The 25829-nt window shown below is 52.9% G+C and overlaps 1 protein-coding gene across 6 annotated transcripts in view; it reads left to right on the top strand.

Annotated features, from left to right (window-relative positions):
- The window catches only part of LOC125719440 (triple functional domain protein), a 60617-nt gene that overhangs the window by 15259 nt on the left and 19529 nt on the right, over positions 1 to 25829 (top strand). For 2 of the 6 annotated variants that reach the window (XM_048994202.1, XM_048994200.1), the window contains exons 1-27: positions 560 to 5271; positions 9473 to 9547; positions 11065 to 11179; positions 11893 to 12085; positions 12781 to 13290; positions 13537 to 13659; positions 14949 to 15140; positions 15737 to 15868; positions 16071 to 16301; positions 17314 to 17436; positions 17541 to 17732; positions 17991 to 18160; positions 18499 to 18673; positions 19404 to 19599; positions 19950 to 20116; positions 20415 to 20534; positions 20789 to 20980; positions 21176 to 21325; positions 21457 to 21571; positions 21976 to 22091; positions 23154 to 23276; positions 23616 to 23810; positions 23928 to 24043; positions 24616 to 24682; positions 24857 to 24966; positions 25216 to 25285; positions 25454 to 25543. In XM_048994202.1, the coding sequence (XP_048850159.1) occupies positions 4893 to 5271; positions 9473 to 9547; positions 11065 to 11179; positions 11893 to 12085; positions 12781 to 13290; positions 13537 to 13659; positions 14949 to 15140; positions 15737 to 15868; positions 16071 to 16301; positions 17314 to 17436; positions 17541 to 17732; positions 17991 to 18160; positions 18499 to 18673; positions 19404 to 19599; positions 19950 to 20116; positions 20415 to 20534; positions 20789 to 20980; positions 21176 to 21325; positions 21457 to 21571; positions 21976 to 22091; positions 23154 to 23276; positions 23616 to 23810; positions 23928 to 24043; positions 24616 to 24682; positions 24857 to 24966; positions 25216 to 25285; positions 25454 to 25543 (4437 nt within the window). In that variant the 5' untranslated portion in view covers positions 560 to 4892. Of the gene's footprint in view, positions 1 to 559; positions 5272 to 9472; positions 9548 to 11064; positions 11180 to 11555; positions 11696 to 11892; positions 12086 to 12780; positions 13291 to 13536; positions 13660 to 14948; positions 15141 to 15736; positions 15869 to 16070; positions 16302 to 17313; positions 17437 to 17540; positions 17733 to 17990; positions 18161 to 18498; positions 18674 to 19403; positions 19600 to 19949; positions 20117 to 20414; positions 20535 to 20788; positions 20981 to 21175; positions 21326 to 21456; positions 21572 to 21975; positions 22092 to 23153; positions 23277 to 23615; positions 23811 to 23927; positions 24044 to 24615; positions 24683 to 24856; positions 24967 to 25215; positions 25286 to 25453; positions 25544 to 25829 lie in introns of those variants that run through there. The other 4 variants (XM_048994201.1, XM_048994199.1, XM_048994203.1 and 1 more) reach the window with 3 other exon arrangements.

Below are 25829 nucleotides of genomic sequence, written 5' to 3'. Positions count from 1 at the left end.
CCCCCATCAAGTCTGGCAGCCAATGATTTTGCTTATTCAACCTGACCTGTACCTCCTATCTCCATAATAAAGAGGGAGGTGGTTTATTACTGCAGCCCCATGCTCGGTCTTTGACGCGGAGCATTCTGTAGGCATCAACCAGGCATGTGGTCATCAGGTAATATAAACCAGGGCAGAACTCAGTGATGGCTTTCTGAAGCGTACTGCCTGTCAGAGTGGTTTACCGTGCCTGAATTTCATTAAAGGCCTTGCTGATCTCTCCCGGACCGCCGGTTCTCTCGGTGCCTCTCCCCAGGCTTGGGGTTATGAATTAAACATTTTATTCTCAGTTGTATGGTGGTGTAGAGGGTCACTAATTTTGTTGCCTCTCTTGACCGTGGTAACGAGGACGTGAGCATGGCGCCCTGCCCCAGGAGTATGTCTGTCTTACCTTTCCCCCGCTGAGTTATTTTGGGCTGCCTCCCACCGCCCCCCCCCCCTCCCACACACACACACACACACACACACATCTCTGTTGTGATTGTCCCGTCCTTGCCCTGGTTCTTCTGCTCCAAAAAGAAAAATTGCCATAATTAGTAGTTAGTAGTAATGAGGTAGTAAACACTTTAGTGATCCCTGGGGTAAAATAGTGTTGTCCAGTCACAGCACACACATAAATTTTATTTTATTGTATTAAATTATAGTCAGTAGCTCTCTGAACAACCCTCCCATAGCACTTTGTATTTCTTGGTTATGGTCTTCAGATAAAACTGACACGTCCTCCCTCCCCCCAAAAAAAACGAATAACTAAACACCATCAACTTCCCTGTTTTGACCTTATTCCTGGCTGGCCGCTGAGGTCCTGCTTTCTGAAGGACATCTGGGTGACTGTGAGTAGGGGGTGCCGTGCCTTTGGGGTTATGCGACATTTGCATAGGTGCCGAAATTGCTATCGGCTGGGGCAAAGCGTTCTGTTAAGCAGATACTCTTAAATCAGTTACTTGAGCGGTCAGATAATTTCCATGTGTTGTGCTTAGCAATGATTTGTTAATGTGAAGTACTGATCCAACAGGAGCACAGTAAGCCCTATGCTAACCGTGTACTATGCTAGCGATAAGTCGCCGATGTAAAATACTAGCGCAGGAAGGGCTGCCGTCTGACAGATTCCATGGCTACGTTTAAACCATTAATGTGCAAATTTTTTGAGAGGGACGGCAAATGATGGTTTGGGATGGTCGGCGATCTCTGTCCTTGAATCTTTGCGGTGCCTGACCGCGTATTACAAGCGAAGGCTAGACTGAGCTGAGGACCTGTTTAACTGCCCGAGTTTGTGTGTGTGGTTCTTTAGGAAGAGGAGCTTAGCAGTCTGAGACAACATCGTCATCAGCTGTGACTCAGAGTCCTCCTTAATGCCTTAGATATCCGGCAGGAGTCTTAACATCTTTGGAAACATGACTCATTTCTGGGAAATCCTGGCCAATAATGTCATCTCATTCAGATGAATAAAACGCGCTGACGATGTCCCACTTGCTGCAGTATTTCTGTGCCTCTCATTGACGAGCCCGTAGGCCCAGTCCAGGGAGGCAAGCTGTCCAGAATCCCCCCCCCCCACCACCACCTCTTTGCTGGTCTCCGTGGCGTCGCCTGGGGATCTTGGTCCTGGTCCCTGGAATGGAGATCTTTCTTCAGCAGAATCTGCTTGGTGCTTTGTTTGATTTGCCCTAAACACATTGCACTGGGGTTAAGTTTACAGTGTGGCAGACCGAGGCGAAGTTCCCCTTTTCCCTGTGAAGCATGTTTGCTAGAGCTAATCTTAGGATGACTGTTTAAATCAGATTAGCACAGGGCAGCAGGTGGACGAACAGGCCGGCTCTCTCTGGGACACTGGCCTCCGGTGGACCGTTACCCTGACTGTGACCCTTGGTGCCAGCGGTGGCATCTCGCTCACTGTGGGCGGGTGGACAGGCAGGTGAGGTGGCGTTCTGACGCTCAGACCCATTACGCTGCTCCGGGCATCATCTCCGCTCTCAAAGCGAAAGTCATGCGGCTTTTGTGCCTGTTTGGTTTTTCATTGTTGGGCACGTGTTCGTGCTCAGTGTCGGGTGTGGGGTGCAGCCTCTGGCGGGAATCTGTGGGACACATCCCACTTGCAGTGATTCTCACTTCCTGCTTTTGTTTCTGCACGCACGGTTTTGTTCTTTATAGTTCTGTCGTCATTTGGCTAGGATTACCGTAATCATTCAAATAGAGGATTTGAGTCTTTGGTGAGGGAGCGCCGATTCGTCGCCATTTTGGCTCAATGTCTCAGTCATGTTACCGGGCCGGTCTCCACTCTTACCAGAAGTACAGAAACGGGACGCTCGATGATGAGACCTTGTTTTTATTTACCCTGGCTGCTGTGCAACGCATTTGTTCAGGGCTTTAAGCAAAAGGATCACTGAGAGGTTTTAAAAGCCAGGTGACAGCCAGGAGATGAGTTTGTTTGGGGCGATGACCTGGCGGAGATCGCTGCAAAGCCGGAAATGTGACAATACCTGAATGACTGTGATCGTTGCGGTCTGAATGCGGCCGGGATCTAGTGCTTAAGGAACTCTCAGGTTAGATACAGGTCTTTCATGCTTTCAAATCTTACTGTCGTGTCTGCTGGTTTACGGCCCCATATTCCGGACCGACGAGCTTCCCTTGAAGCTTTCCTGTGTGATGCGGGCCTGCTGTGGATTTATGACGGTACTTGTATGTCCCTGCTGTTTGCACCGTATCAGTCAGGCCTCTTCATCTCTGCTAACCAAAGCAGAGAACTCTGTGGCAGTGGTGTCACTGGAACCCCAGAAGCTGAGGTGGAGACTAGTCTGCTGTATTCACTGCATTGTGGGGTTCTATTCTCCATGACAGTGTGTCCCCACCCTTCCCAAAATTGTCCTCATGCTTTCGTCTTGGCCATTGAGTCTTGGTCACCCATTCTGTGTATAGTGAAGCACTTTGGTCACAACCTGCATTCATAAAGCATTTATCTCTGTGGGTTTAAATTTCGGCTCAGTTCTTCTAATTAAAATTTTCTGTAGTTAATTGTGTTAATTTGCGGTAGCGGGGCTGTGTTTTTAATTAGGTGTGCTTGTGGGAACTGGGAGTTTCATGCAGGATCTCATGGTCGTCTCTACACCTCCTGTCCCATCTGTCCCCTGACAACTGTGAACCCCTTCAGCTGCCACCCTCTCCACTCCCACACGCTTCGCACAAACCAATACTGACTCCCTCCACACTTCGCACAAGCTGATACCCCTCCCTCACTTCACATAGCCCAGTATCTCCCCCTCCATGCACTCTTTACACAGCCTGACCCCCCCCCCCCCAAACATATACACACACTTCACACAGACCAATACTGCCCCCCCACGCACTTCACACAGCCCAGTACTCCTCCTACACACATGCTTCACAGAGCTGAATACCCCCACACACATACATGCTTCACACAGGCTGATATCCCCTTGCACACATTCACATGCCAAAACACATTTGTATGCACATGCCTGCAGAGTTCCGTGCGCATGTACACATGTATTTATCGTACGTGAGCGGAGGGCTCCCTGCCAAGCCCTCTGTCACACACACACACACACACACACACACACACACACACACACACACACACACACACACACACACACACACACACACGAAAAGCATAGGCTGTGGCTTCAGGACCTGTAATCAGGCTTCCCGTTGCAGGGGATATTTATCTCTCAGGTGTTGGTCCGTGTTGGTCCGTGCTGGTCCGTGCTGTCATGTCGGGCCTCTCGTTTGCCCACAGGCTGTAATGAACGCCATATTCTCTGCACTGACAGACTGATGATCTTGCTCACGTTCATAATTCATTTCTCCCATGTGGCGCTTTCTTGTTGTACAGCTGGACCTGTCACCGTTCTGGGCTCACCTTGACGACATCTGTTTCTTCTCAATAAATCCACACAGGCCATGCAAGTGTTGTGACAGTTAGTGCTGCACTGATGTGGAAATTGTGATCAATAATGATATATATTTCTTTGTAATATCGTCGACATGGATAACCACTTGCTGTGCATGTGTCGCTCTGCCCTGATCATTCACTGAACATATCTTTGCTTGGCTGTCTTCTTGAGAAATGGTGTCAACGTCATTTTGATACATCTTTGTGTACCAGGTCTCCCAATAGCTGTATGCAGAATGTCCCACATCACATTCAGACTCTGGTGAGGGACCTTATCGGCATCGGCTGAACCTTCGAAATTAATGTTATCTAGAATGAACTGGAAAGTTTTCTGGTACGGACACTAAATTCCCGTTGAACTCAGATATGTGTGCATCTTGGTCCTGCATCTCTAAGAGTGATTGCCAGCCAGTCCCTTTGCCCGGTTCCTGCACAGAGCTTCATTGGGTCCAGTCCATCAATCTGCCGTGAAATGGACCAGCCTGTCTCCTGCCCAATTGTGTCTGAGAGGCCCGGCTCGTCGTGTGCGTTTTGTCTTGGGTTCATTAGCTCTCCTTGTCACAGCCGCTGTAAGTGCCGTGTGTCTTACAGAACAGCCGAACACAAGCTGATTGAGGCGCTGTGACTGCAGCCTTTGTCTGTCGCCTTCCGGGCCCCGGCTGCCGCTCAATGCAAGCGTGGCCCCAGCTAGCGCGTGACTAACGGTGCCCCGTCTCTGTCCCCGGGTTCACAATGCCTGTCAGTCAGCCTGCTGGGGGCCTTTATGATTTATGGACAGGCACTTCTGGCGGCCGTCTAAATTCCTCCTGCACCTGCCTCCACGGGCGTTACTGATTATAACCACGTCGAGGTTTTGAACTTGGTCACCTGCCCCTCCAGTCGAGTTTCCGTGGTGCCCAGGGTTGGTGTTAATGTGGCGGGGGGGGGTGGGGCTGTTGTCAGAACGATGGTCCCAGCAGATGGACCAAGGCCATCACAGCTGTCACTCCCCGTTACCCACAGCTGCGGCCCGCGTGCCCCCCGCCACCCGTCCACTCCTCCCATCATACAGAGGGTCACTTTTACCAGCCTCCTCCTCCCCCACCTCCTCAAATATCACACCCCATGGATTGTCCATTTCACTGGAGATCGGGGGGCTCTTCCAGGCTGTCCCAGACTCAGGTCCGCTTCAGAACCTCGGACTTTCGGATCGCTTGTAATGGCCGGGCTGACCATCCTCTTCCGCGTCCTCTATGGGGGATTTCTACGTACCAGCCCAGGTCGTCTGCTAGACGAGCGGCAGCTTCAGGACCGTCGCAAAGGTATCACTGGGCCACCATCGCCACGTGAGTGTCCCCGAGCCAGTCACAGATGTCCGTCTTGGGTCACCTGGCAAAGTGGCTTCATGAATATGCACACATGACGAGGATTTTGTGCGGGATGCGGAGGGTATCCAGGTTTCGGCAGGATCTGTCCACCGCATGTGCAATCGGAATGGGACTCATAATTAAAATTAGCTCCACTCTGCGGCAGGCAGATTATCCAGTCCAAACTGCTGAGAGTTCACTAGGTCCGGTTGCTGTTATCTTTCAGGAAGGGAATCCATTTGCATCGGAAAAATCAACCAGTATGTTATCCATTTAAAAAGGGAAAAATCATGTTGAGTCATAAGATGATTATAGTAGTTATGAAACAACAGAACAACATGGTTACCGAAATGACTTTTGGTATATAGCCACTGTGTGAAGCGGGTGAAAGATCACTATGTGTGACATTGGGTTGTTTGCGTGTTCATGGTGTTGCAGAGTTGGGGGTGGGGTGGGGTGTTGGTTGTGCACTGGGGCACTGTCTGAGCAGCCCAATCACACTGGAGTATCAGCGATCAGGATTGAGGCCCAGGGCGGGTGCAGATTCCCTCCACTTTGCTTCCATCTGATTGGTCCGTTGTCTGGAGACCAGCAGAATCCCGACCTATTACTATGTGTGTTTGCGCAAGTCCTGATGATGGGATGAAATCGTGTCCCACAGGCCACGTTATTTATACACCGTGGGGGGAGGGTCACGTGGGACCTCGTCCCAAAAACGGGGCCTCTTGTGAAACCTTGTTTCCACGATTAGGGTATGGGCGCCCCCCGCAGGTGACATACATGCCTCGTCTCGGGGGGAATGAGCAAGAGGGCAGACCGTTAGTCACCTGACAGGTCTCTGTGTGTGTGAGACAGCCGAGGTGGGGGGGCAGGGATCTGCCAGCATTGGCTTTATTTTTTAATGCCAAATTATTAACTACTGGCACAGATACACTGGGCTGTGCCGTCACTGGTGTGGGCTGGGTGTTCCTGGAATGGGGGGGGGGGGGGGGGGGGTTGGGCAGGGGTCTTGGCCAAAGGCGCACGGTATGCCGGGGCGCCGTCTGCCACCGTGCATCAAAGCGGAACGGGGGCCGACGGACGCCGGGAACAGCCCTGTGAACTGCCGGGGCCCCGGCCCCCTTCCGGCCCCTTCCGCCATCCCCTGCCGCGAGTGGCAGAGTGCCGCCCCGCAGGGGGAGGCTAAATTTAGTCCCCACAGGAAAAACGAAACGGACAAGGGTAGGGCAGTGCCGCAGTTTCCATGGCACCTCGCTCCCCCCAGGCGGATGGGACTTGGTGGCGCCCATGGCGACGGCTGGTTCGGCTCGGCCGGGCCGGACCGGACCGGGCCAGGCCGCCTTGAGAGTACCACCCACTGCAGCATGCGCCTTCTTTCAGGAGCGACCTTCACTCTTAATGACCCGCTTTTGTTTGAATAACCAGCTATCTTCTCAGGTCGTTTCCCACTGCTGGCTGCCCTCTTTACTTCTCACCTTTCTTGCTCTTTCTCCCCATTTTCTGTTTTTTCTTATCTGATTTACTTCAGGCTAGCGTGTGCGTGTGTGTGTGTACAGGTCCTCCATGGAAACAGCCTGCCCTTACTGACTGGTCATTATGTGGCTGAGGTTCGGCTCGTGCTTTTCAGAGCCTCTGACTGACTGCCAGGTTGTGTCTCTATGCCCCGGAATGAACTTCTGGAAAATTACAGATAAGCGAATCCTGAGTCCCGTGTTTCCTCGCCTTGCCCCTGTTCCCGGCGATCGATTTGACAGGTTGGTGAGGGAGCTAGTCCTTCGGCACTGAGTGTGTAGTGAGGAGAATTTGGGGTTTCCCTCATCATCCACAGGTGACAAAGGGACCTAAGTCTTAAGTCTTTTAACCCGTCTTTCTGAAGCATGCCAACATCGCAGGCCTAACCCGAATGATGTGAGGCGATGACACTGCGCATATACAGAGCTTAGTCATGATGATATGATCAGGACAGTAGAGAAATTGATTTCAAGTGACGTCCCTTTGTGGATGGCTCCAGGGTCCGTCCAGGGGCCACGGCTGCTAATCCTGTTGCCCTAATGCATCCATCCGCCAGCTGTCTCTCAGCCCTTCTTGAGTTTTTCATGCAGGTATGCTAGCGACCTGCAGCTGAATTAAGCCTGGGAGATCCAAGAATGGTGACTTGATATGGGAATCACAATGACCAGTCCCCGCCATGGAGAGCAGAGTGTCTTAACCGCTCATTACCATGCGCAGAAATATTCACATCTCCTGCTGACCGAGCTGTTCAGTCATCATAGGGGCTACTTTTGATGTATGTTTCGGATCAGATCCCGACCAGCCCATTTCCCTTCCAAAGCTTTTAATGGGACACCATCACTCCCAGTAGAAATTGGGAGACACTGAAAGATAGGAGTCAGTCTCCTCCCCAGATTATGCTGCCAAGAAGGCATTAAAAACCAGGCTGAGGCTCTAAGCTCTCCTGAGAAGCCTGGCATAATGGTCACCATTGGGGGGCGCTGTTTGCCAGCTTGTTTTTTTGAGCCCCTCAACACTCACCGCTTGGTGCTGGAGTGCTGCGTGCCCATTACATCATCCAGGCATTGGCGGTGAATCGGGGGGAGGGGGGGGTAGGCTGTACTTCACTGAAATCTCCCAGCGAAGCAGCAACCAAACGCCCCCCCCGGGGCGGGCAGGGCACGGTGACACTTATCACCACGGTGGCCCAGCACTGAGCCCGCCTGCTGACCTGCATACATGTCCGCTTCAGATTTCCCATGTGCCTCTGCTCGGTAGGCTGCTGTGCCGTTATGGCGGGGGGAGGGACAGGGGTGGCTTTTTCTGGTAACTGGAATTGACGTCAAATACTGTTGTTAAGTTTTCACAATTGGCTCCCCAGCTAGAGTGGGGGTGGGCGGGCTGGCGTCCGTTTGATCGGGCCGGGGCAGAGTGACGGTTCAGCGTGCGATGTTGGCTGCCTCCACTGTTCTTCACTATGAAAACTGGTCCTGGAGTTCATACCCTGTGCTGGGAGGTAATTGATGGCTTATTTGAAAATCCGTTTTTGGGGTCTGGTCTCCGAGGGGGGGCTTCACGTCAGTGGAAAAATCTGAATATTTATAGTGTGTCTCCCGCAAGCGATTTGCCTTATACAGGAGTCTGGCAGCTTGGCTTTATTTTGTAGGCGCTGGTAATTTTCCTCTATTGTGAGGGTGGGCAGACCCCCCCTCCTGCCACCCTGACCCCCCCATCCCCTGAAGTAACGGGTGAGGATGGGGGAGGGGCGGCAGTGTGAAAAAGCAGGACTTGGCCCCCACTGGCCTTTCTGTGGGATGCTCAGATACTGTGGTGAGGTCTGTGGCCACATGGCCCACTGGCCTGCTGCGATGTGTGATGTCATCGGGCAGCAGGGCGCCCCCTCACATGAGCCGACCCCACCGGTGCATTAAGGAGTGCTTGGATTTACATATTTATGGGGGTGGGCTGCCTGAGTCGATACCAGTGCATCTCAGAAAGTAGTGCTCCTTGGCAGAGGGTATTTATGAGGGTCGGAAGTCCCCCACCCCCCCCCACAAAAAAAATAGGAGTGCTCAGAGGTGCCCAGCTCAACCACAGAGGGTCTACTTTCATCCATATTCCCTGGTCCCCTCCCGCACCTGCATGTGGCGTAGTCCTGGTCTCCATATATACAGTATTGGTCCATTGCATTTGATGTGTTGTCAGCCCTGTACAGGTAAGCTTTCTGAGAATAGCTGTTCGCTTGGAATATAACTGGAAGCAGTGACACGCCGCCGATTCGTGTCTGTTCTTCACCCACTGTAAGCAACGTGTTCAGAAATAACCGGTCCGGCTTTCAGTCCACAGAACATTAACTCTGAGGTGGATCCGGTGGCCTGAGTTGTACATGAGCCTCCCGGTTCAGTGGCCTTTCCCTGGGTTCATGTGGCATTCCGATAGGGGGACCTGCTCCAAGCATTCGGAGAGCTGTCCCCCGTGTCTCTTTAGGCTGAGGCTGTTAATAAGGTGAGATGCAGGCTCTATTGGCAGCACAGTCTGCCCAAAAAACGCCCACAGCTACCGCTCGCGAGCTCCACCGCCACTTCGCCCATCTTGCTCGGACTGCTCCGCATTGCAGAATCCTCAGCCTGAAGTGTCATCTACTCTGTTCTTCCCCTCTCCCTCTCCCCCCCCCCCCCCCCCCCACCAGGGTTTCGCCGAAATGAGGAGGTGAAGGCGGTGGAAGTGCTGCCCATCCTGAAGGAGAAGGTCGCCTTCCTCTCAGGTGAGCAGGCCGGGGGCTAGATCGGTGGTTACCCCAGTCTGGTGGCGGTGTGAGGTTTGGCCCTCTTGCCACTGGGTTGTTGTCACGGAGACCAGGGAAAGGACATAAAGGAGCAGCTCATCAGAGAAACGCGGCATAACGCTCCCATTGCGATGCCTTCAGTGGGGCTGAGATGTTTCCCATCTGTTTGGAGTTAAAAATCAAACTAGTGGCTGGGACTAGCCTGTGGTTCTAGAATAGTGCTTCCATTTTATAGCTTTCTGTGTAATCCCTCCACATTTCTGTGCCCCCTCCCCCCAAATCTCTGCCATACATCCCCAAAGTTGCAGGGCTTGGCCGTGATCTTCCTCTCTGAAATGCAGTGGGACGAGCCTGCTCATGAGCTGTGTCTGCCTCTGACAGTGGATAAACACCAATCCTATTTAACCGCAGGCCCAATTAGCGAGGTCCGGTGTTTTCCCGCATCAGAATACCCTCATGGATATTGAACAGCCAGTACAGTAGCAGTGGGTGGGACGCTCTCAGCTCTGGGCTTTTCTTGGCGCCGCGTGGGAACAGAAGCCTGTCCAAAAGGGCTCTTAAGAGATTTTGTTGTGAAGCTGAAAAGGCAGAGTATGGGCCCCCAAGGGAAGAGAGATATTCCGGGTTTCTCCAGGGATGTGGTTGAAAAAGCCCCCCCCCCCATCTCACCCCCCAGACCAGAATGCTCTCAGCTCCAGCTAATGGAAACTGTTTGCAGGGGACATTTCTGTCGCTCATAATGCTGTTCGGACTCCCACACGCTCCAGCCGCTCAAGCCACAGGCAATCCCCAAGTTTTAACAGACAGCTGGAAGTCGACACGGCTCTCTGGGCTGTCCCACCCGTCCAGAATCCCGACAGTAGCAGTTTGATTCCATTAGCCGGTAGCTTGGTCCACGCGCCAGCTCACCAGCGTGTGAGCTTTCATTGGGTGGAGGTGAAAGAAGCCGACAGTGACCCGATGGCTTGCTTCTTTCACGACACGTCTCCCAAAGAAGAGGGAATCGTTGGCGTCAAGTTACTCTCCTCGACACGGCCAATAATAGGATAGAGACGTAACACAAGTAGCGTATCAACAAAGACAGTTTTCTGCTACAGGAAACAGTATAGGGTTTTCAGGTTGTTTTATATATGAAGTGGATAGTGGGATTCCTTTTAAGGGGCCCACAGTTTGACATTGTGCAGTCCTCCTCCTAACGAACTCCTATGGCTGTCAAAGGCAGCACAAAAATAATGACTGGATGAGGTCCAGTGTTGGCATAAGTGTCTCTTGTTCTGGTCGCTCAGAGCGGTCCCCTGTGCGTCCCTCCCCCCACAGAAATTCAAGAGCGTACATGCTGTGTTTTTATGTGCTGCCGTTATCAGGTAGATGCTGGGAAATGGATGGCATAGCTCCGAATGCTTGTGTGAGAGTGAGAGAGAGTGTGTGCGCATTCATGCTACTCATGTGTATGATTGTTAACATTAAACCCAGCACCTCGTCTCTCTAACCCCCAGGGGGCAGGGACCGGCGTGGAGGTCCCGTCTTAACGTTCCCATCTCGGAGTAACCACGACAGAATACGACCGGAGGACCTGCGGCGGCTCGTCGCCTACCTGGCCGGGATCCCCAGGTAGGGTGGGGTGGAGGATGGTTATGGGGGGAGAGGTCTGCAAGCTAGTGCTAACATGGGAGCTTGTGGGTGGAATGCTGAGAGTGCGATTTTCCAGAAAGGCATGGGTTTCACACCGGAGAACGTCGATGACAGCCCTTATGGGGCGCCGTGAGGCTCGCATGCTAAATTAACCCCCCCCCCCCCCCCCCCCCCCCCGTCAAGTTTGGGTGACAGCTAGCTGGTAGCGTGGGCCCAATTCAGAGATCTGTGCATCTTCCCTCCTACTGGAGAAGGGGGGTGGGGGGCAGGTAGGCAGGCGAGCAGGCAGGCTGAGAGAGCGAGGGCTTCGAAGGTGGGGGCGGCAGAGAGCGCACGAGAGAGAGAGAGAGAGAAGGGAGAGTCTCAGCTCCAGTGTGGCAGTCAGGCGACAGGTTCTGCAGAGCAGTTTCAGAGCATCGAGGAGTCTGCTTCAGTCCTGCTGCTGTCGTGGACACCGGCACATTTAGGGTCGCTGCCTCCTGTCACGTAGTCGTGGTAAGCTGGAAGTGGGTTTGAAGAAATATTATAAAGAACAGAGCTTTGTGAGTTTGTACCTGTCCTAAAGCAAATGCTCTACAGCATAGCTGTAATTAGTAAGTATGTGCTCTGCAGTCCTTATGGTCTTCTGGGCTGAAATGCACTGACAGGCTACATCTAACAGTGGTTTTATTTGTAATCCCGCCATCCCCCAGTGAGGATGTGTGCAAACATGGCTTCACCGTCATCGTGGACATGCGGGGGTCCAAGTGGGACTCCATCAAGCCTCTGCTGAAGGTCCTGCACGAGTCCTTCCCCAGCTGCATCCACGTCGCGCTCATCATCAAGCCCGACAACTTCTGGCAGAAGCAGAGAACCAATTTCGGTAGCTCCAAGTTCGAGTTCGAGGTGAGTCCAGGCTGGGCATGTTGTGGGAGTCTGGCTGCCGTTTCTGGGGGTCGGGGTGGGGTGGTAAAGCGCGGCTGTAACAGTGGTACGTGGTGCTGAGTTTTAGTGTTTTCCAGTTCATCAAGACTGCTGCTTTTTTATTTTTCTGTTTTCTTGGAGGCTTATGAAACTGACAGTATTTAAATGTGTTTTTGCTGGAGGCCAGGAAGCGTTTGGAGAGTCCCTTGGGTTTATATATATCCTTACTTCCTTGGCTTCCCTTCAAGGAGGTGTCATTCACTTGGATTTGAAGGACCTGGATGTGTGGGTTTATTTTTTTCCTTCCCTGTGCTGTGAGCGGCATTGTATGGAGCTGAGACTCTGCCGTCCGTGGCGGCGGGGGCAGTGGCGATGGTGATGGTGTGGTCAGGGTGCGAATACGATTGTGGGCGATGTTTTCAGTGACATTAAAATGCTTTGCTTTCATCCCCGGTTTTGGCAGCTCTGCTAACTGTACAGCGTCATTGGTTTGTTTGTGCACATTCAGAATATCACCTTCTTTTCATAACACCTTTTTCCGTAATTTCATGGTGATGAGTAATGGACGGACATCCGATCCCGACTGCACCCTGCCCCGTGCCCCATGATAAGTGGTCATTAGACGGATGGATGATGAGTGACTAAATTGACTATCGCCTTACTTCTTCCTCTGTCAGACCACCATGGTGTCCCTTGAGGGCCTCTCCAAGGTGGTAGACCCCTCCCAGCTGACCCCAGACTTCGAGGGCAGCCTGGACTACAACCACGAGGAGTGGATCGAGATACGGGTCGCCTTCGAGGAGTTCACCAGCAACGCCTCGCGCATGCTCGGCCGCCTGGAGGAGCTGCAGGAGACGCTGTCCAAGAAGGACTTCCCACAGGAGCTAGAGGGGGCGCGCCGCATGATTGAGGAGCACTCGAGCCTCAAGAAGAAGGTGATCAAGGCGCCCATCGAGGAGCTGGACGCTGAGGGCCAGCGACTGCTGCAGTGCATCCAGAGCAGTGCGAGCAGCCATGCCGGGGCAGGCTCCGCCAACGCCGACACGCAGGGCCTGGTGCCCAAGATCACTGCACTGCTGGACAAACTGCACTCCACACGCCAGCACCTGCACCAGCTGTGGCACGTGCGCAAGCTGCAGCTGGACCAGTGCTTCCAGCTGAGGCTTTTCGAGCAGGATGCTGAGAAGGTAACTGCTTCTCATGGGTGGGGCCAGCACCCTCCGGTTGCACATTATGAAACATACAGTCCTGTTGATTCAGTTTCCATCACTTGAAACACTGAGAATTTTCGGTCGGTTTTCCAAGCCCTTCCATGATAGGTGATCCGCCTCGCTTGTATTCTGCAGTCATGTATTCGGGAGCAAACGCACTTGATGCGTCTCATGCACACTCGGGCGCCGACGTTCGTATTTCTTCTCTTGTCTGACATGCAGATGTTCGACTGGATCATGCACAACAAGAGCCTGTTCCTGGCAGGCTACACGGAGATCGGGACCAACCACTCGCACGCCATGGAGCTTCAGACGCAGCACAATCACTTCGCCATGAATTGCATGGTAAAGGGTCTTGTCTGGCAGGCGTCCTATAAGAGCTCGTGTGGGCTCAGTAGCCTGAACTGCGGATGGAGAAATCCAGCCTTTGTGAGGTGGTGTCATGTGGTGCTGGGCCCGAATAAGACATCACATTCGCTTTGCTTATTTCAGATTAAGGCGTCGGCTCAGGACCATGTGGTGTAGCTGCTAATCAGTATGTTGTGGGTTTGTCAGTCAGTTATCTTGATGTTACTGAGGTGTCATTCAGGGTTGTGTAGAGTTGCTGGACAGGCTGTGTGTCTGTGTGTATTTGTACCCTTGAGTAGTGGTACGACTGTGTGTATTTGTACCCTTGAGTAGTGGTACGGCTGTGTGTCTGTGTGTATTTGTACCCTTGTAATGGTACGGCTGTGTGTCTGTGTATTTGTACCCTTGTAGTGGTACGGCTGTGTGTGCGGTTTCATGCGAGTGGGCTGGAGAGTTTTGACCGCACACAATGACTGTTTCGGCTCGCGGATAAGCCCCCATCTCCACACCAATCTGGGGGCCGTGTGCGCTGACCTGATGCGTGTAATTACCCGTGCACACAGACACGCATGAAGTCTCTCACGCCTGCTGGGTCGCCGGCCTACAGCAATTGGTACAGGATCCGGTCCACTGGCATCACCCTGAATGGGGGCTTAATTCGGCTTGACATTATCTCACCGAGTCTGAGAAGCGAAGCTGGTTTCCTTCTCAGACGCGGAAGCTGCGTTTTTCCTGCAGGTCTAGATTTATTTTGGTGGTGGCACTTGTGTAACCGGCACTGCGCATGAACCGCACATCCTCGGCGGAATCCGAGCTTTGGGTGATGCTTGCTGAATGACACACCACCTCACCCCAATGCGCACACACACACACAGATGGAAGTGCTTTCAGCAAACCAGAGACACAAAATTATCTGGCGGGTTTACAGTAATTATCATTGGTCTGTATGTGTCTGTGTCCATGTACCCTGGGTGTCTGTTGTTTACTGTCTGCTCTGGTACTTATTGTCTTGGATTTCTTGGCACTGTAGACTGAAAGAGGCGTGTGAGACTTTCACTCTGGTATGTACACATGACAGTACAATCCTGAAAGTTGTCATCAGTCATAATTAAATGTGATTAATGTGTATAGATATCCGGCATTAGCTCACAGAGAACTCGGGGCGTAGAGTTAACTTAAGCAAATGAGTCAAATCGGGGTTAATTGCCAGCTAACTCCTCCAATCCCTTCACATGGTCATTAGTGGAGTCCCACCCCAGCTGAGGTCTGCCCTTCCTGTCATGCAGAACGTCTACGTCAACATCAGCCGCATCGTGTCGGTGGGGAACCGGCTGCTGGAGTCGTCCCACTACGCCTCGCAGCAGATCAAGCAGATCTCTGGGCAGCTGGAGCTGGAGTGGAAGGCCTTCGCCGCCGCCCTGGATGAGCGCAGCACCCTGCTAGAGATGTCCGCCGTCTTCCACCAGAAGTGCGATCAGGTGAGTGGGGGGGGGATAGCGTGACGCCCCACAGAGCGTGACACCACGGGGAGCTGGATGTTTATGCGGCCTCTTCTGTCCGGGGGATCGTTCCATCTGCTCCCGCCGTTAGGCTCTGCAGTTACATCCTTACACTTTTAGGTTTAAGGAGACAGATGTGAGATCATTCCAGAGAATGAGCAGGTCTGAACTTTTTTCAGGATCTCATTGCGCAGGACGCATTGAGCCGAGGGCCTCTGAGACCCGTCCGGCGCAGTCTTGCCTACTCAGCTCCTCAGTGATCTGGAATTTCTGCTATTTTACATAGTGTCCTGTTCTGAGAATTGCATCCCTCCTTGCCTCCAGGGCTTGTGCGATGCTTATGTAATGTACCGCATAGTGTTTCACTTGATGATTCCGCTGCTGGATGTTGGCAATGGATCCTCGAATGGTTTTTGGGTAGTGTCCCAGTTCTTTACTGGTTGGGTTTGCTTAAGGATGCGTTCTCCCTTCAGCACAGTGCCAGTGGGTTATCAGTCCATCTAGATGCTTGTATTTAGCCTGCACTGAGCTTTGACCAATGCGCCTCTTTCTTTGACACGTCCTTCCCCTCACAGTACATGTCCAACGTGGACTCCTGGTGTAAGGCCTGCGGCGAGGTGGACCTGCCCTCGGAGCTTCAGGACCTGGAGGACGCCATTCACCACCACCAGGGCCTGTACGAGCACATCACTGTGGCCTACTCGGAGGTGAGAGCGCTGGGGGAAGGTGGGCCTGCGAGACTGAGGTGTTCATGATGTCATCAGCACACGGTTCTGTCTCCCGGATCGGTCTCCCTCCCCGTAATCCCGTCCCCAACGCATCGCCGTAATAATCACAGTTTGCAGAGATGGTTGTCAGCCGCAGGGCTTGGCGGTGGTGTCCGGACTCACGCCCTGCTCATCTCCCCAGGTAAGCCAGGATGGCAAGGGCCTACTGGACAAGTTGCAGCGCCCCCTGACCCCGGGCAGCGCCGACTCCCTCACCGCCTCCGCCAACTACTCCAAGGCGGTGCACCATGTGCTGGATGTCATCCACGAGGTGCTGCACCACCAGCGTCAGCTAGAGAACATCTGGCAGCACCGCAAGGTCCGGCTGCACCAACGGCTGCAGCTCTGCGTCTTCCAGCAGGATGTGCAGCAGGTGGGTGGGAAGGAGTAGGGTGGACCTCTCGGACCCAGGCAGCCGGTCCCCGGTGTGTGCAGTGATGCTCCCCGTCAGCTCAGCACCCTGATTACCCATAACGTGCCGGCTTACTGGCACCCCTCGTATGACTGCTTCCCTGCGCATATAAAGCTGAAATTGCGCTGTGTAATTTGTGACCGCAGTGCTGGACTCGTGTCGGACTGGGATTGACACCCTGAGCGGGACCGGATCGGCACTGCAAGCTCTGTGTGGACATGCGTGGGAGGGTGCAGTGGGCGGCAGTGGAGGCGGAGGTTTGGGGGAGGGGAGGCACACTCTCTGGCTCGCTTTCTCGTTAGCAGGTCTGTGCGTAGGCTAGGCAACGGTTGCCATAGCAGAGGCTGCCGCGGCTCGCAGGTGCGAGGCACGTCGCAGGCAGCTCGGAGCCTTCTGAGCAGGACGGGGTGTCGGAATGCAGGAATAGGGCCTCGTTAGTATGCAAATCACAAAGCACTTTGTCAAATCTTAAACTGTCTTTCCTGCCAGGCTCTCAGCCCTTTCCCAGTCTTGATCGACACGGTGAGCGTGTGTGGGCATTCGCAAGGGTTTGTGGGTGTTTCTGGTCCAGAGGTTCAAGGACTCTCTTACCCACCCTGTAGCAGTAAGTGGATGGCGTGTTTATTTCGGAGGACCATCCTGTCACCTGAGAAGTGGCTGGTTGTGAGAGCTCCACCTAGTGGTGGAAGTACTGCATAGGCCCGGCTTTGTGGATCCCTTTAGGAATTTGTGTTGTACCAGCGGAGAGCTTCAGAGGATCGAGTTCAGTCACATGTCTGGGCTCAGTTGGAAATGCACCTGCTTGCTTCCAGTTTTCCACCCAGGAACGGGCCATTTGGGGGGTGGAGTGGGGGGGGGGGTGGTCTCTATGGAAACGGTGAAATTTCCGCCTTTCCCATGGTTTTCCAATACGTCCCTGGGGGAACGCTAACTACTGAGCACCAGATCTAAACCGCGCACTGTGTGCCGCCAGGTGTTGGACTGGATAGAGAACCACGGCGAGGCCTTCCTGAGCAAGCACACCGGGGTGGGCAAGTCGCTGCACCGCGCTCGCGCCCTGCAGAAAAGGCACGAGGATTTCGAGGAGGTGGCCCAGGTGAGTGTCAGGGGTGTGTGAGAGAAATGTGACTTATGAAAGGGGGAGGGGGCGAGCTTGTGATGTAACACTGCGGCGCCCTTCGGCTCACCCCCCCCCCACAGAACACGTACACCAACGCCGACAAGCTGTTGGAAGCCGCGGAGCAGCTGGCCCAGACGGGCGAATGCGACCCGGAGGAGATCTACCAGGCCGCCCACCAGCTGGAGGACCGTATCCAGGACTTTGTGCGGCGCGTCGAGCAGCGCAAGGTGCTGCTGGACATGTCAGTGGCCTTCCACACACACGTCAAGGAGGTGGGTCTTGCCTGCACCTCTCCGTGCGCACACACACACACACACACACACACACGGTAAGGAAGACACGCATTGTTCGTTTGGCTGCTTTTCGTACTGCTGCTTTCCCACAGACCTCTTTGGTAGGATTCTTGCCTTGCGAGAGATTGCCTTGTATTTTTTTTATTCAGGTGCTCTTAGCTGAACAGGTTAAGTACTCAAACTGAGGCAATGGCTCTACTGTGATTGTGGGCACTGACTGCGAGTGTCGCCCCCTAGCTGTGGACCTGGCTCGAAGAACTGCAGAAGGAGCTGCTGGATGACGTGTACGCGGAGGCAGTGGAGGCCGTGCAGGATCTGATCAAGCGCTTTGGCCAGCAGCAGCAGACCACCCTGCAGGTCACCGTGAATGTCATCAAGGAGGGCGAGGACCTCATCCAGCAGCTGAGGTAACCAAGGGGTCCAGCTTCTCACACCTGCTGCTAGGGCATACATTCCAACCACGTTCAGGGTCTCTGTGTGTACGGGATCCAGCCCACACCTCCAATTTCTGGTCGCTTGCATTTCGGCTCAATTTCAGATGTAACTAACAGAGTGTGACCCTGAAATGTACCCCCCCCCCCCCCCCCCCAGCCGAGCCAAGTTCTTAATTGTTCATTTACAGGGGCATGGTCTCGATCTGTGCAGTGATGGTTGTGGTACCGATGGTAGCCTTTTAAAAACCATTTAGGGAACACGGCATGAAGAGCAGCCCCGAGGTCACAGTCCCCTCTCTCCCCCTCTACAGGGATTCGGCCATTTCCAGTAACAAGACGCCCCACAATAGCTCAATCAACCACATTGAGAGCGTCCTCCAGCAGCTGGACGAGGCGCAGGGCCAGATGGAGGAGCTCTTTCAGGAGAGGAAGATCAAGCTCGAGCTGTTCCTGCAGCTGCGCATCTTTGAGCGCGATGCCATCGACGTGAGTGCTGAGATCCGGAACCTTCCACTCCCTTCCGACGCGTGTCCGGTCCGTCTTACAGGCGCGCCTTCTTGAAGTAATTACCAGGGTTCGCACTAATCTCAAGGCTCCGTGCAGCGTTGCGGGTGCAGGTGCAAGACAGTAGATGGTCAGAGCAGAATCTCTGAGCCTTTGTCTCTACGGGGCTCATTTCATACAAATGAAGCATCGCTCAGCTTGGCTTAAGAAAAGCAGGCAAGTAACCCAGGAAGCGAGTAACAATCCCCTGGCATCTTAGCTCCAATTAACTGCCCATTAAGATGACAGGACTTTGGCAGCTCCTGCCATGTCCCAAACCCTGCGGATTAACACGCTGGAGTTCGCGAGGGTCAGAGGCGGCACGCGTTCATGACATGCCAAGGGGTTTGTTTGTCTGCAGAATTCACCCCAGCACTGTGCTCCGGCTTTCCAGAGCTCTAGGACGTTGCTCAACGGGGTTGCGTGTCTAACACGTTATCGGCTGATTTTGTCCCCGCCCATAGTTCTCCTACTTCCCGTCTTTTCTCTCCATGGTCCAGTTCTTGGTGAGCTGTCGGTGGTGCTTATTGTGAAGTTGCATCACCATGTTGGACTTTGATGTCCACCTGAACATCTGTGGTCAGACGGCCCTTGAAGTAGAAAGTCATTGATTGTCATCATACTGAAAATATATTTAAGCTTTCTGTCACCCCCCCCCCCCCCCAAATATCAGATCATCTCAGACCTGGAGTCTTGGAATGACGAGTTGTCGCAGCAGATGAATGACTTCGACACAGAGGACCTGACGCTGGCTGAGCAGCGCCTGCAGCATCACGCCGACAAGGCGCTCACCATGAACAACCTCACCTTCGACGTCATCCACCAAGGCCAGGAGCTCTTACAGTATGTCAACGAGGTGCAGGCCTCTGGTGAGTCGACATGAGATCCCTACGCCACTAAACGGCAGAAGACGACAGTGTGACCCTCATTTTGTGGGAACGCTCTAGATACCCTTCTTATAGTAGATATTGGGTCATTTTGAAAAGTCATTGATGGAGTGGAAAGTAAATGGATCACTCTGTTCCAGAAAAGTTCTTTTAAATCATGTTTTGTTGCGTATTTCGACGGTCCTATGGGTCGTTTAAGGTCGTCTTTGCGTCACAGTTCGTTTTGGGTTTTGGAGATCCTTTTAAATACAAGCATGTGGTTGAAGGAACATCTGTGGTCTGGGACGGGCATGTCTGGGACGCACGCTCATGGCCCGCAATTCTTTCTGCAGGCGTGGAGCTGTTGTGTGACCGGGATGTGGACATGGCCACTCGGGTGCAGGACCTGCTGGAGTTCCTCCACGAGAAGCAGCAGGAGCTGGATGTGGTTGCTGAGCAACACCGCCGGCACCTCGAGCAGTGCGTGCAGCTGCGCCACCTGCAGGCTGAAGTCAAACAGGTGAGCCACGTCTCACTGATCCTGACCTGCACCTTCGTGCTCATTTGGTCTCAATCCATAGCAGAGAACTTCAGCTCATATGTCTCTTGGACAGTCGCATACAGCAGCCAGTCTCATTACCTTGATTTTACACCTGTGACCTCATTTGCTGCCGCTGTTCTGCTAACCAGCCACTGTTATTCAAACCAACAGGTTACTCGCTTAATCTTCTTGTGATCCTCTTGTCCAGCGATTAGGCAGACCTGCAATATCTGTGTGTGTGTGTGGTTTAGTGTGTAACCTATGCATGCCTGTGCAGGTCTTGGGCTGGATCCGGAACGGGGAGTCCATGCTGAACGCTGGGCTGATCACCGCCAGCTCCCTGCAAGAGGCGGAGCAGCTCCAGAGGGAACATGAACAGTTTCAACACGCCATCGAGGTGATCTGTGCTCCCCTCCATCATCACCACTTTCCTCAGCATACTCCTTCTCCAGCACCATTCCCACTATCCTCCTCTCCTCCGCCGGTGTCCTCCTCTCCTCCGCCGGTGTCCTCGGTGTACCCGCCTCCCTCTCCCCCTCCACCACCCCCACCATACTAACCTGTCTTAGTCCCTGTAGGACTTTAGTCACTTCGATCTACGTGGGTTGGGATTTGGGAACTTATCAGCAACTGTATTGGTGGCCCTTACAGAAAACACACCAGAGCGCTCTCCAGGTGCAGCAGAAGGCAGAAGCCATGCTGCAGGCCAACCACTACGACATGGACCTGATCCGCGATTGCGCCGAGAACGTCGCCTCCCACTGGCAGCAGCTCATGCTGAAGATGGAGGACCGGCTGAAGCTGGTCAATGCTTCGGTGGCCTTTTACAAGACCTCTGAGCAGGTGGGGGCCATTTCTTAATAATAGCCAGTTTTGCGCTATTATTTCAGCAAATAATCCTGCTCCTGACCACGTACACATTTCTCCATGATTTTTGTACGCGAAGTGCGTTTTGGATATTCTGACTTGCCTCTACCCGACTCTGAGCATTGTAGTTTAAAGCTGTGTTGTGTATGCCCCCCCCCCCCCCCCCCAAAGGTGTGTAGTGTTCTGGAGAGCCTGGAGCAAGAGTATAAGCGTGAGGAAGACTGGTGCGGAGGAGCCGACAAGTTAGGGCCCAACTGTGAGACGGACCATGTGACACCTATGATCAGCAAACACCTGGAGCAGAAGGAGGCCTTTCTGAAGGTACTGTTGTTGATGCAGGTGCAGTCATGCGAGTTCAAGTGAAGCGAAACCTAATCCCATACCAGTGAGTCTGGCGCCCCCTTGCCGGATGCATATGGAAATGCAGTTCTGACGGTATTCCTCCCCTACAGGCTTGCACCCTCGCTCGGCGCAATGCTGACGTCTTCCTGAAATACCTGCACAGGAACAGCGTCAACGTGCCCGGGATGCTGAGCCACGTGAAGGCGCCCGAGCAGCAGGTTAAAAGTGAGTCCTGCTGCTGTACGGCCAGCTGACCCATGACCTGTCGGTGATGTTCCGTTTGTGCTGCGACTCCGCCCGGCCCGATACGCCCCGCCCGATACGCCCCGCCCGTTGGCGGCGGCGTCCCACTTTTCAGAGTTGGCCTGACCCCGGATCTGCCGATATTGGTTCTATGAATAACGGCCTTTTGCCGTTTAATGACGGGCTGTAAAAAGTAAGTGGGTCACGTCTTGCCTGTAGGGGCTTGACGGATTTGATTTCAGAGCCGCGTTTCATCCTGCTTTTCATGAGAACGGCGGAGAACATTCTAGAGTGCAAAAAAAAAAAAAAAACACAAAAAAAACCGTATACAACACAGAACCGGATATGACCGTGTCCTTGCGTGTCGGATTTATGTTCACCTGCAGACATCCTGAATGAGCTGCTTCAGAGGGAGAACCGCGTCCTCCACTTCTGGACCATGCGCAAGCGTCGGCTGGACCAGTGCCAGCAGTACGTGGTGTTCGAGCGCAGCGCCAAGCAGGTCAGTCCAAGGGCTTCCATCCGTCTTTCCGGAAAGGCAAAGTCATTCTTAAAATCTGGGCTGTGGTTAGTTTCCCAGAAGGTCTGACCCACACACCAGCTCTCCCAGGACGTGACTCCCCGCCCCTGAGAGGTCAGAAGAATAGTTTGTGAACTCCAGAGGATGTCTGCCTAACCCATAATACCAACCCTGGCCTCTCAGATGCGGCTGCCTTAATTGTTGTGGTAGAGAATCCCAAACATCCTTAGTCACGATTTGATGTGTGGATGTTAACATGTGCAGAATTCAGGGATGATTCATTGTCTTGAGCCAGAGCTCCCTCTGGTGGCCATTTCTGTATTACAATGTTGGTTTGGCTACAAACCCACGCAGGGAAGCAGTAATTACATAGGATTTAATGCAATAAATGCTTAATTTTTTCTAGTAATGTCGATGAAGATTTAAAGGGAAAGAAATGCTTTCTGATTCCAGTATGTAACGATAGAGGTGGCGGCTACAATATTTTAATGTTCTTATTGGTTGCTTGACCAAATATTTGTCACATGAGATAATTATCTAGTGTTACTCATTGTCAGATGTACTACACACGCACAGCACCCAGGTACAAAAAACCCTTTTCGGGAGGTGTGGTTAACGAACTGTGCGGAGGAGGTAGGGGTTGCTGGTTTCCTATGAAACAAAACTTAGAAATCTCGGTGGTAAAATTGGTAAAGCTTGCTAAGTACTGGAATTGTATTGAGGATTAATGCTGATGAAAATACTTTATATCATGGTTTAAAGTCTGAAAAGTAAGAAGCCTGATCTCGACCCAGCTGGGATGTGAGAATTGTATGTATTAAATATACAGTTTGATCCATTTTAGACTTAGATTCTTGATCAAAGGGCCAGTTCTCTCTCGTCTTCTGACTAGAGGAAAGTTAAAATAGTTTTTTAAATGAATTCGCTAATACTAGTAGACGATTTAAAGACAAGCCGTGCCAGATCACTTTGATGGCTGAATTAAGCCGTGGACGTGAGGGTCTCTAGAAGCCGTCGTGAAGCTGTTCTTCGCTCGTGCCGCAGGCCTTAGAGTGGATCCACGACACCGGCGAGTTCTACCTGTCCACCCACACCTCTACCGGCTCCAGCATCCACCACACGCAGGAGCTGCTGAAGGAACACGAGGACTTCCACATCACAGCCAGGGTAGGGCGCGTGAGCCTGTACCTCCGCTACGCCCTCGCCATCCCCTTATTCCGCACTGTCCCTGCCTCAGCAGAATCCTATGACAATGGGTCACGTGATATTAGTACTTTTATGCATAAGCAGCTAAATGGCCGAATTAGTTGATCTGTTTGTCGGGCTTTTGGGAGGAGGGGGGCCCCCTCCCTCCGACTGAGTGAGTCACACGGGGGTGTTTTTGTCCTACTGCTGAGCGACATGGTAATCCCTATTGTGTCCTCCTGCCAATGTCCCATTCCCTGCATTAATGCCATCGCAACCCCCCCCCACACACACACACACACACATTCACTTCACCTGCAGCAAACCAAAGAGCGAGTGAAACTGCTGATACAGCTGGCCGATGGCTTCTGTGACAAGGGCCACGCCCACGCCATGGAGATCAAGAAATGGGTCACTGCTGTGGACAAGCGCTACCGGGACTTCTCCCTTCGCATGGACAAGTACCGCTCGTCCCTGGAGAAGGCGCTGGGCATCTCCTCGGACTCCAACAAGTCGGTGCGTGTCACGACTCGGGCTTTGTGGGACGGAGATGACTGCAGTGGGGGGAGCTGCTTGTTTTTCTGGGTCGGTCGGCCCCCTGCTAGGTCACTCCTGCATTGTTTCCTGTCACAGAGCAAAGACCTGCAGCTGGACATCATCCCAGCCAGCGCCCCGGGGTCAGAGGTCAAGCTGCGGGACGCCGCCCATGAGCTTAACGAGGAGAAGCGCAAGTCGGCCCGCAGGAAAGAGTACGTGTCTGTGCCGCATCCCACCAGTGCCCTGAGCTCCCTGAAACCTTCCGCCCTGCTTTGTCTCTCGTTCATTTATGCTTGCTGAGTTTCCTGGCCCACATGTGCGCCTATGCGGTTCTCCCCGAATCCCGCTGATTCCTTTATCCAATCAGATCCTCGCTGTTTTGGCCAGTTGAGGAGCACGGGGTCGCTTGTTTCCAGTTGCCCAGAGCGTCTCGCTCCAGATTAACACCTGCCTCGTTTATCTGACTGTCAGTTTGCCTGTGTGAGCCCCTGTGCCTCAAGCCATCATGCTGGTGATTAATGCAGGCCAGGTGCTTTGTCTGGCCATGGCCTGCCCTCACGCACACGCTGATCCCCAGTCGGAGTCCTCCAGTCACATGGACGTTTTCGGCCCGTTTTATTTGCAGTGGCCGGTACCATGACAAGATGAGGATTCACTTGTAGCAGGAGCTGTGTGCTGCTTTAAAAAGTGTATAGCGAGTGATGACGACCCCTTTTTAGACATTAAGATTGAAACAGAGCAACAGTAGCTAATCCTCAGTGTTTGTGCACGTGCGTCTCTGCAGATTCATTATGGCGGAGCTTATTCAGACGGAGAAGGCCTACGTGCGGGACCTGAGGGAGTGCATGGACGTAAGCACCCCCCCCCCCCCATATAGCCAGCATTAGTGTAACACTGTGTGTGTGACTACGCGTCATTGGAATAAGCTGCCTGTATTTGTATCGTGCTGGCCAATGTGTATATGTACTGTTACACCAACATCAGATGGGCGCTCATGTTCTGCACAATCTGTGTTCCCTGCTCAGACCTACCTGTGGGAGATGACCAGTGGCGTTGAAGAGATCCCCCAAGGGATCGTCAACAAGGAGCACATCATCTTTGGAAACATGCAGGACCTCTATGAGTTCCACCACAAGTGAGTCTGCCAGTGTGCTGGGATATGGTGAACTATACTTTGGGTCTGTTAGAGTATAGTGTCCTGTATGTAGGATCTGTTGGAGTACGGTGTAGTATACTTTGTTGGAGGACACCGTATAGTGCTTATGGTCTGTAAGAGTACATAGCACAAGTATTTAGGGTCATAATTGGGTTTTCTGGAGTACGGTGTACCGTAATGAGTAAGCAGTCTTTTAGCTGATCTCACACACGCTTCCTGTCGTCACAGCATATTCCTGAAGGAGCTAGAAAAGTATGAGCAGCTACCAGAGGATGTGGGTCACTGCTTCGTCACTTGGGTGAGTGTGGGGAGCTGGGCTGCGCTCTCGTTAACTCAGACGCATTGTTTTGTACCTCTTCTTGATGTACGACGCGGCTGGGCTCGCCAGCAGCTACTCGACCTTTTTATTGTGTGTAAACCCAGCTGCCGTCTCTTGACGCCTCTCCACTTGGTTCACTGTTTACAGGCTGACAAGTTCCAGATGTACGTCAATTACTGCAAGAACAAACCGGACTCCACCCAGCTCATACTAGAGCATGCTGGGAGCTACTTCGACGTGAGTGACCGCGGCCCATTCTGACTCCCTGATGGGTCGGAGCAGGGGGTCACAGTTCACACAGTAAAGCGTGTGCCTCGTTATTTTACCCAATGTTGTGTATGTCAGGAACCGTGGACGCCTTTCTGAACTCGTGAACTACAACCTCCACTGGTTTCTTTTGGGTAGATATTTTTGAGGTTTGTAGGGGCTCTCAAAATTTTTTTTTTGACTTCGTCAAACTTGCGACGATTCGCACATTTTGACCAAAGACGTACAATAGTTGCCACGGTGAAGTACTGCACTG

Source organism: Brienomyrus brachyistius, chromosome 23 (genome assembly GCF_023856365.1).
Source record: "Brienomyrus brachyistius isolate T26 chromosome 23, BBRACH_0.4, whole genome shotgun sequence".
Taxonomy (NCBI): domain Eukaryota; kingdom Metazoa; phylum Chordata; class Actinopteri; order Osteoglossiformes; family Mormyridae; genus Brienomyrus; species Brienomyrus brachyistius.
The sequence above is the reverse complement of the archived record's forward strand: the minus strand, read 5'-3'. Positions and strand labels throughout refer to the sequence as shown.